The sequence below is a fragment of the Amia ocellicauda genome, chromosome 13 (assembly GCF_036373705.1).
Source record: "Amia ocellicauda isolate fAmiCal2 chromosome 13, fAmiCal2.hap1, whole genome shotgun sequence".
Classification (NCBI taxonomy): domain Eukaryota; kingdom Metazoa; phylum Chordata; class Actinopteri; order Amiiformes; family Amiidae; genus Amia; species Amia ocellicauda.
Genome location: NC_089862.1, coordinates 17,943,918 through 17,955,416, shown reverse-complemented (window position 1 = coordinate 17,955,416; position 11,499 = coordinate 17,943,918). Strand labels below are relative to the sequence as shown.

Here is an 11,499-nt window from a genome sequence, read left to right as displayed (position 1 = left end):
CTATAATTCTACTTATTTTTTAATATACTGAAACATTATCATGACACAATATAACCTAAATTAAAATATATATGTATTTAAAACTTTATTTTTAATTTTTTAATTTACTGAAACAGTATCATAAAATATAACCTAAATTAAAATATATATGTATTTAAAACTTTAATTTTTATGTTTTAATTTACTGAAACAGTATCATAAAATATTATAACCTAAATTAAAATATATGTATTTAAAACTTTTATTTTTCTTATTATTTAAGTTACTAAAACAGTATCATAAAACAATATAATCTAATATATATTTAAAACTTTAATTTGTCTTATTTTTTTTAATTTACTGAAACAGTACCATAAAACAATATAACCTTAAATATATTTAAGTATTTAAAACTTTTTTTTTTTTAATTGACTGAAACTATCATAAAAAATTAAAACCTAAATTATAAGATACATGTATTTAAAACTTTTGTTTTTCTTAATTAGTTAAAACAGTATCATTAAACATTATAACCTTACAAAACAGTTTATGCTATTAAACATTACACCTCCACACCAGCAGGGTGAGGGGTGCCCTTGGACGCCCATGATGGATGTCACATGATCAAGACACAGCTTCGCGAGACAGATCGTCGTCGCCTTCGCCGAGGATAACATCGCAGATGAACAGATCCCTCCTGACGGGTCCGAACAACGAAACGATGACACACGGCTGGAGATCGCTATTTCTGCCCCGAGTGACCAAGCAGTCCCTGCATGTGTATGGGAGTGAGGCCGCGGTGCAGAAAGAGTGTGACCGCCAGAGAGAGACCAGCTCATGGGTGATTCACCCCTTCAGCGCCATCAGGTAGGGCCGGACAACGCGCTCCGCCCACAGAGAACCGTGTTTTTCCATGTCAATTATCTGCTGATAACATGCAGTTTTTGTGTTTCCCATGTCATAGATCTATGCAGTATGTAGATTTCAATGAGTAGACATTTCTTCAGTTTGCAGTAGGAGGCGCAATCCCGCATCTATGCAACAGGAAACGCTGTAACTCAGGTCTTTAGTTGTATTTCTGAGCCGCACCTTTAGTTTTTTCTCTGATATTGCGTATTTGCAGGAAAGCGGCAACAAAACGGCAGAAGACACATTTTCTTCTGTACTGTCGGTTTTTATCTGTTTTCCTTTCAAAAACGAGCCGCGATGTGAATGAACTCGCTGCACCGAATACAGTATTTCTGGAGTCAATCGTCCCATTTTTAACAGGACACTCACGGACGTTTAATTATAATAAACTAAATAACACGCTGACCGCTAATCAGACCAGGTGGTCCATAGGCTGAACGCTGTGTCGTTTAGGTTCGTTGATCTATAATGTTGATCCATATTGACTGTCACTCTCACAATGTACGGGTAGAGTCACTGCGCCTGCGCTGTAGCCAATCAGCGCGCTGCACTGCTTGAGTTCCAGCGCACGGGGGCGGGATCCGGGCCAAGATGGCTGCGCCCATGTGCCGGCGTGTCTCTCCCAAACAGAAAGGAAAACGCGAGAAACACTGTGATTATACGTGTGTCATACATGTCAGCAGAGTGGAAATGAGCAGTACAGCCTCCTACAGCACTGCGGGGGAGTAAAGCAGTCGAAAGCGCCCTGAACTGACACCGGACATCAGCTGTCAATGAAGATCGCCTTGTCACGCGTGATTTGCATCAAATAAGATCGGTTTCACCTAAACAGCTGCAGACGATTCATACACTGTTTATCTCCCTTTTTGCAGGAATTACTACATCTTGCTGATGCTGGTGCTGACATTTCTCAACCTTCTTGCGATCCCCATCGGAATCGCCTTTCTGGATTCGGAGCACCACTTCCGCGCCTGGGAGATCTTCAACCTCTTCTCGGACACGGTCTTCGTGCTGGATATTCTCGTCAACTTTCGGATGGGTGTCATCACGGATCAGGTAGCAGAGTTGTTAACCACTGGTGCTAAAAATGGGACAAATGTGTAGAGTTTTACATTCGTGGGCAAAATGATGGGGTCCCTGCAACTCCTACTCAGGTGCCACAGAGAAAGGAGACTTTACTCAAATGCTTGGCAAAAGTTCACTAAAATGAAACTGTGGGTACATTTTATTGGCAGTTTACATTAAATGAAAAAGAAAAATATTTCTGGAGAATTAACATGGAGATGTTCGTTACTGGTCAACACATGTGTTAGCTTTGTATCTGTAGATACATTCTCACTCTTTCTTTCTCTCTCTTGCTTTAGAAAGTGATTTTGCAGCCAAAGGAAATCCGGCACCACTACTTGAAAAGTTGGTTCGCCTTGGATTTGATTTCTGCCTTTCCTCTGGATTACATCATCCTAATCGCAAAGGTAATGGAATGTCTTCTGGGATTATTTACGAGTTATTATATTGTTTGCTTGTATAAGTGTCCATCCCCCTGGTGATAGCAATCCTAAAGTGTAAGCAATCGCCTCCAAAATCAAGCACACAGTTAAGTGTAGTGATTCACAGGATTTCAGGATTAATTCAGCAGTTTCTAGAGTGAACCTGTGCTGGGTCGTGCATTTCAAAGCAAAGACTCAACCATTGTTTCCCCCATAGCAGTGTGGAGGATTGTGTAGAAAAGTGGAAGAAATCCTAATTGAAATGCATGAAGAGTGTCTTTATAGGCACTGTGTGTGATGTTATATGTCCGGAGTGTCCTATAAGTGTTTATGTGCTAATCAACACATGAATATGGCTTTTGTTTATTCCTAGCTTTTTACGTGTCAGTCGTGTCTTTTATTTAATATCACCGTATGCTCTGATTGTCTAGAGTTTTGAAGAGCACAGTGACACCTCTTCCTTCTCTGCCTCTAAACTGGTGAGAGTCATCATGTTCGCGAGGATCTTCAGTTTGGCTCGCCTGCTCCGAGTGTCGAAGTTATGGAGGTTCTTCACAGAATGGGAACAGGTTTGTTTTTTGATTGGTGAATTCAAAATTGTTACATTGCTTCTCTAGGTACAAAATGTGTTGAATAAAGGGTACACTTGAAAAATAAATGAAAGATTTAGTTGAATGCTCAGATTGATTGCACTGGGTTTATCAGATTTACAGATTTGCACCCTTTTAACAGAGAATTGTATGAAGAGCTCGTGAGATTTATACTGTATTCCTGAGTGTTGGAAGTCATGGCAGTCCCTGGTCAAAAGTTACTTTAAAACTGTTCTAATGGTTTAAAATGATATATGGTTACAATTGGCTGGTGTTTTATTCTGAAGTGCTGATGATAGTGTGTGACTCAACATCAGTTCCACGCGTTTCTTACAGTATAGCCCAACTGTCTGTCTTTTTAGGTTTCGAATGCAAACATGGAAGCGGTGCGCCTGATCCTCCGCATTATGGGTCTGTTCTTGATGATTCTTCTTCTGTGCCACTGGAATGGATGTATTCAGTTCCTTGTTCCCGTTTTGCAAGAATTTCCTGAGCACTCTTGGGTTGTCAGGGAAAACTTGATGGTAAGAACAATGAAATCTAACTGGAAATTTCCTGAAAATGTGTGTTTAAAATTGACATTAATTTGATTAATTTAATTCATCTGCAGAGGATTCATCTTAATGTACATGCCCTTCCTGTATGACCTGAATTCAACTAGTCTATAAAACCAACCACTAATTATCAACATTATGGATCATTTTCCAATCAAGTCCAGTTCTTTTAACTGTCTGTTTTGCCACCCAATGAATGTTGTCTGAAAACAGAAATATTGGAAGATTTCTGATAATCATGTACTTAGTTCTTAAAGAACAGCTATTATACAGGTTAGGCCAGGTGAGTTCTTAAAGAACAGATGAGGCAGTTGTTTGATCACAGAAATCTGTAATTAATTGTCTAGTAGCTCTGTTCAAACAATACATTCGAGTGATAATCGGGGAAGGAACATATCTGTAGCAGTTTTTACAGACAGATTCAGTTCTGTGAAGCAGCATCTTTACTGACCGCCTCTTCTCTTCTAGAATGCCACTGTGGGAGAGCAGTACTCCATTGCAGTTTTTTGGGCACTTTCCCACATGATTGGGATCCCCTATGGCTCCGCCGAACCCCCCTCAGGTGACGTATACCTATGTTTACTGTTTTTATTTCAAACCACAGGCACGTTTGATGAAAATACATGTCATTAAACCTTCAATTGCAGATGAAAATGAGCTATGGATTGTGATGACGAGCATGGTTTCAGGAGCTTTGATGTACACAATGATGAACGGTGACACACCAGCAAAAGCCTTCAGAAGCAAAGTATGTTTCCTCTGCACTGTAAAGAAAAAGAACGATGCTTTATCTCTCATTTAAAAGTGACTGAATTTCAGGATCTTGAAGATTAACACATTAATTGTTAGTCTTGGAAATCCTGTAACTTGGATAGAGAATTAAAATTGTATAATGCTTATTATGAAAAGCTTTGTCTACATTGAATTAAAACAAAATCACACATTTGTGTATCTCTGTCTCACTGTCACATATGAGTCAGCTGGAAGACTACATGTGTCCCAGTTCCCTAGCCCTGACCCTCTTTCCCCACTAGAGGCCACCAATGTTCCCTCGCCTTTTCCTGCTCCCTTCACTGCTTTCCTTTTCTCTCTCTGTCAATTAACATTCCTCCACAGCCTTGTGCACTTCTGTTCCTGTCCTTTGTTCTCATTGGTCCTGCTCTTGTCTTCCTAGTTTCTGCTCTCCTTTATAAACCCCTCACTGCTCTCCCTGCATCACCAAGCCCTGTTCCTTGTTCTCCTGGTTCCTTGTTCTCCTGGTTCCTTGTTCTCCTGGTTCCTTGTTCTCCTGGTTCCTTGTTCTCCTGGTTCCTTGTTCTCCTTAGCTCCTTGTTCTCCTTAGCTCCTTGTTCTCCTTAGCTCCTTGTTCTCCTTAGCTCCTTGTCCTGTAACCCTGTCTCTCTCGCTCGCTCCCCGTCCTCCCTCTTTCGCTCTCTGTCCTGTCTTGGTCTCTATCTCTCTCTCTCTCTGTGTTCTGTATCTGTTTCTCTTGACCTCCTGGATTTCGACCTTAGCTTGTGACCTCGACTACCGCTTTACGGTCCTCCCACGAGGCAGCCGTGACAACATGACATACAGAAAACTACCCCGAGAACTACGGACTCGGATATGCAATTACTTCCAGGCCAGGCACCAGGGGAAATGGTTTGGCGAGGAGGACATTTTTAAACTGGTCTCCAGACCCTTGAGAGAGGTAGGACTGTACGTTTCGACAAGTAACATTCAAGTGATATGAGTGCTGGACCCATAATCACAAACCTTAATTACCGTAACTGAGCATACCACTGAAGACAGAACAAATGAATACAGACATTTTACACCGAAAACATGACATTATCTGATTGGTCACAAATAACAGGACTTGCTTAAGTATGCATGAAATCCGTTATACATTTCTATAAAAGCATCAATAACTAGCTATCCTGTTAAAGTGCAAACAGACGTGAGTTGTGGACACTCAAAAAAAGAAAAACTTAATGAAACGTTATCAAACAGTGAATCATGAATGCATTTTTTATTAGGTTGAAATACTGCCTTAAGCTATGCATGTAGTCCTATATCCATGAATGCTCAATCAGCAAAGCATTGATAAACTAACCACACAGCCGTTCGTAATTGTTAATAATATCCTGCTAACATTACACTAGGAAAACTACTGCCGGTGGAATTTCTACGAGATTGAATTTGCTAATTTGATCCCTTTGCTGAACACGTGTATGATAAACCGTTTTATTTCTGTTCCATCCAGGAGATTCTCAATGTCCGATGCGCCAATGTGCTGAACAGTGTCCCAATGTTCAGGAATCGGGATGCCAATTTCAGCAACGCTGTCTTGCTGAAACTGCGCAGAGAGGTTTTCCAGGAAGGGGACCTCATCACACATCCGAATGCTCCCGGAGATCGTATGTTCTTTGTCGAGCGCGGGAGAGTCCTGGTCACGACAGCCACTGTCCAGGCGGAGCTGTGTGATGGGGACTGTTTTGGAGGTGGGTTACCTAAAATTATTATTTGCATTGGATGCAAAATTAAACCGATTCATGTTTTTCTTTTATTTATTTTAGCCCGTATGTTAATGTTTCTATTATCTGCATGTGCACGTTTTGTTGAGGACACCGCTGAAATATATATATATATATATATAATTATATATTTAAATGTTTGGATTAATTGCAATAATTAATCATATCGATAAAATCATATAGAACAATTGGCAGACTGTTGATTTTATTTTCAGAGCTGTGTCTCCTGAACAAGGGCCACTGCACGGCGATGGTGCAGGCCACGAGTCTGGTTCGGCTCTACTCTCTGTCCGCTGGGAGCTTTGAGGAAGTTCTGCAAGGTTTCCCAGAGATCAGAGAGGAGCTGTATCCAACCGCACACGAGAGGCTGCGTGTTTAAGAGGTGAGTTGACAAGATCCCTTTCATCCCACGAGTCTGGCACTAAAATGAAGGCCGGAAAAAACATCTCTGACACTTCACAGCTTCCTCTGAAGTGACTGTGATATTTTAATTTTCCTGTTAGATGCTGTAATTCTAGTCACTACACAATTAGTGTCCTTTAATAATGTATTTGACTGCATTTCACTTTAAGTTGAAGATTTAAGGGCACTAGCCAGCCTCCCCTCCCTGCACAAACTGGGAGCCACTCGGAATAACATTCCCATTATATCTGCAAAGCACCTGGGTTACAGTTGTGTATCTCTGTATGACCAGGTACATCTATTCCCACTATTGGTTAAATCACTGATGAGACACATGGATATGTTATGGCAATTTAAATTATTCTCGCGGTCCAGTCAAAAGCGTCTGGCGGTCCGGATTTGGCCCGCGGGCCGCCTATTGACTACACCTGAAATACAACATGAGTTATGTAGCAACTATGGTAAAGATAAGAGTGCAAGCTTTCTGAAAAAGAGAGCTGGAATATGGCAGACCAATGACATGATCACACAGAGCCTTTTCTAGGCACAAGTTAAGCAACAAAAGCGGCTGCTAGGGCCCCCAGCCGCTAGGGGGGCCACTAAAAAAACTAATTAATAAATTGAATACATTTTAAATTATTTTCTATAATTGATCACAGTAATCAGTTTTCAGATTGGATTTTATGCTTGATCATGGAATCAAACATTAGTTGTTCTAGAAACCTATCAATTTGGTTTTGGTATGGGTTGGATGTAGTAATTTTTTATTTTATTTTTTAAATCAAGGAAGGCTCGGGTTAGTTACAGTTAAATGTAGGAAATTTAAATTTTACAAACATTATTATTATTCTAAAATGACTAAAAATAAATAAAAAGCTTTTGCTTAAAGTTCTTCTGTTCCAAAGCAACAGTGACGTTTTTGTACAGTGTCCTGGGGTACCCTGAAAGGCACTCCAAAATAAATTTTACATTTTTATGTAACGTAAATTGATATAATATATGTAGCCCAGAGTAGGGTCACAAATACATCGCAGGCAGAGACCAGGTTAAAAGAGATTACAACTTTTATTCCATCAATTAAAAGCACTTAAAAACAGACTGTAATGAAACAACTGGAGTTCAAAAGTGGAGATCCCAATCAAAAATGTATATTTAAAATAACTTAAAACAAAGTAAAACTATTACAATATAAAATAGAAATTACATATCAATTAAAAGTTGATCACATACATCAAATTCAAATTACTTTATCAATCCACCAGATTACACGGCAAGGTTATATATAATTCCTAATAAATAACTTCTAAGAAAACCACTGCACACAATTTATAAATAATCCAATATCCAAAACTTCACTCAGTGTAAAACCTGTCTAAGAAATATATATATATATATATATATATATATATACACCGATCAGCCATAATATTATGAGCACCTGCCTAATATTGTTCTAGGTCCCCCTTTTGCCGTCAAAACAGCCCTGACCCGTCGAGGCATGGACTCCACTAGACCTCTGAAGGTGTGCTGTGGTATCTGGCACCAAGACGTTAGCAGCAGATCCTTTAAGTCCGGTTCACCACCTTTCCTTCCTTGGACACTTTTGATAGGTACTGACCACTGCAGACCGGGAACACCCCACAAGAGCTGCAGTTTTGGAGATGCTCTGACCCAGTCGTCTAGCCATCACAATTTGGCCCTTGTCAAAGTCGCTCAGATCCTTACACTTGCCCATTTTTCCTGCTTCTAACACATCAACTTTGAGGACAAAATGTTCACTTGCTGCCTAATATATCCCACCCACAGACAGGTGCCATGATAACAAGATTATCAGTGTTATTCACTTCACCTGTCAGTGGTCATAATCTTATGGCTCATCGGTGTACATATATAAATATATATATATATATATATATATATATACACACACAACCCAATAAAGAAAATGATATACACCAAATAAACGTGTGGAATATATTTTTACCCTGACAGATTTCTAGGAGGTGTTTTAAATAAAGCTTCTTGCTTTAATGTAAAGTATTTTAAAATAGGAAGTCGACATAAATATAACAGCTTACACGGACACCTTAAAATGTAAAAACAAACTATACATGTAATCCATAGAAACTGAGAATCCATAGAAACTCTTACCAAACAGTATAGCAGCACTTCACCTCCTAGTCATCAAATCAAAGAGGATCTTGTAAACATTTGTGCCTCAGACAGATGTCTAAACAACAAAGCATCCCTGTCCAGACACCTTTGGAATGCAAGCACAGTCATCAAGGGGACAGAGAGTAAGATGAGGCTCACCAGACAAGCCGTTTGACACCCAGCACAACCCTGTCTCATCTGCAAGCATACCAACTAAAACCTCGGAAACAAAGAAGGGATGAATTCATATTTGGTAGCAAAACTACCAAAAATTACCAGTTTAATACAGGTTCTTCTCCCCCCCTAAAATTAATATCAAACGGGACAAGGGACCATGGCACTCAGACCAAATCCATTCAAAACTAAAATAACAGTGACAACCAAAAGTCAAACCATATTCAAACACATCCTATCATTTCATTAAACTATTTACAAGTGCTTTTAGCAGAAGGGCCACACAGGAGTCTCCTGGCTGGGCATTTGTATCTCTTTCAGATCAAATGAAATAAGAATTATTAATGTAAGAGCTCAGTTGGAAACTCAGCTGGAATGGAAACAATTTTTCAACATGTAGTGCATGAGTACATGTTGATTAAGGGCCACATAAGCAACAAGCCAATAATGAAAAGTACTGCCTACCACACAGAGAGCTCACCTGCTAATGTCCTTTTCCTTTTGTGATAAAACAACAAAATTACCAAAAATATGGAGAGAGGAAGATACCTCAGCACAACAAGACCAATGACGGCATCTGAAATCAATGAATAAAGAACAGAGAGCTTTGATTCATTCTTTGTGGGTTGAAGCGAAACATGCAGAATTCAGCAGAAAAGCGTCAACCAAACTTTAGCCTTCATATGTTTCTACAGTTAGAAATCACACATGTTGTGTTACTGTTTCTAGACGTGTTATTATTGGCTTATAGGAATAGTATTCAATAAGATTGTCCAGCTTTATACTGCTGTACAAAAAAAAAAGATTTTTTCCATTACTTCCTCAACCTTTCTATGTCATTTATTTTTGCTTCATTAGTGATAGCTATTATGAAAATTAATTAACTTCTGTGCAAAACAAGATTGATGAAGAAAGTATCCTACTGTTTTGGATCGTAAAAGTACTTGTGTTGTTCTTAACCATTTTAACTATTCTATGGGGTATTTACATTGCAATTCACAATTTAAATATTGTTCCTTTTCTTGGATTGAATATGGTCTTATGAAAATGTTGTGATGATATAATTGATGCATCATCTCAAACCAAATACATTAAAACCAGTCACAAATTCACAGGTTCATATTGGTAGCTGGCTGGTTTGCACTAGTTTGACTAGTGAATCCTCTGAACATTGAAAAGGTGCATTCAGATTAAAAATTATGATTGTAATTACAGACTTCAAAGATTTCATTTGGTCTGGACCACGGTCCTCTCAAAATTATACACAATTATTTTATTAGTCAGTGTAGTCAATAATGCAGCGTGTTTGTATGGTTGTTTGTTTTAAAAGTTCATCGCTAAATCATTCAATCTGAAAGTTAACTGCTTCTCAGAAATTCAACAAACTAGATTTTCGGAATTTATATTTTATAGCTATATTTATGGGTAAAACAGTATTATAAGATAATCAATAGATGTTAATACACAATCTATACAATATTAACATACAATGAATAACAACCTATAAATTATATTTTAATATTATTAACAGCTATTCATTTTATCTTAAGAACATATTGTTATATCAATATTGCAATATATGATCTGAGGATGATGTGATTCAACAGCAGAAATCATATTTTTTGTCTGATTACTATTACATCTTGTCTGTGATTGTAATTGATTACATAAATGTAAACGATTGCCTTTAAAGTGCTCCTGCCTTAACTGTTCTGGAAGGGACTTAATTCATGAAGGTTTATAACTACATTAACAATACTTGTATAGATTGTTAATCATTATCAATTAACATTATACAGATTGCTTTATCGAAAGCTATCAATGTATACGTGTTACTGGTTTATGTTGATTGAGTTTTGAACAAATAAAGCTGGTAACAGTTGAATGCAGTTGCTGCTTTAAGAGTGCTAACAAAAGCAATCAAATGTTTCCAAATCTGGGTCCAGATTACGGCAAACCCGTCCCACCTACAAGCCTCTACTCAGTGGTTGCTTTATTTCTTTGTCAGATGCTTCCTTCTACTCAAAGTCTATCCTAGTCTAATTATATTGAAGCAAGTTTTAAGAACAATTATACTATTTTAGACTCGTATTCAAATACCTCTGCATGTAATTATAATTCACCTGCAAATACTGCTCTTGAAATTGGTCTATTTAATCCTCTTATTTTCCTAAAGAAATGATAATAAATATTTTAGACATATCACCTTGTTTTATTTCTGAATGCTTTAAAAATGATCTCTTCTGAACCGGAAACTCGACAGATAAAATGTTCTGACCACCTTTTTTTAGATTTTTAGATTAATTCTTGCCTGCAAATGTTTTCCACTGTTCCAATCTTACTGTCTTATATTTCCTTTAGTGTTTCTGAGTTTCAAAATGTTTGATTTAATCAACTCTTCAAGCCTTTTTAAAACCTATCTAATGAAGTGTTGTTTTGAATATAATAGATTAGTAATTAATTACAGTTACAAGCAGGTAGATGCAGTTAAAATGAATACTTTCCAAATATGAATAAATCAGATGTCTTGCATTATAGTTTCCTTTTTATTTGTTAAACATGAATTACCATTAATCTGTTCCAGCAATACTTTGTTTCTCACTTCTTTTCTGATTCTTGAAAGTGCAAAGAGCATAAGATTACTCACCTGTATTTATATTTTCTGCTGCTTCTACTGTTAGATTTGTTCCACTTCCTTCTCCTGTGATGAACTTAGGGATCTCAATAATTG

At 37.9% G+C, this 11,499-nt stretch overlaps 1 protein-coding gene across 1 annotated transcript; it reads left to right on the top strand.

Moving 5' to 3' along the window:
- Positions 1-644: 644 nt before the first annotated feature.
- On the top strand, positions 645-6,417 carry LOC136766330 (potassium/sodium hyperpolarization-activated cyclic nucleotide-gated channel 1-like). Its single transcript, XM_066719742.1, has 9 exons — positions 645-846; positions 1,761-1,944; positions 2,253-2,360; positions 2,807-2,944; positions 3,328-3,489; positions 3,988-4,081; positions 5,034-5,212; positions 5,768-6,005; positions 6,254-6,417. Exons 1-9 carry the CDS (start codon positions 662-664, stop codon positions 6,415-6,417), a joined length of 1,452 nt encoding a protein of 483 aa, XP_066575839.1. The 5' UTR covers positions 645-661.
- Positions 6,418-11,499: the final 5,082 nt, after the last annotated feature.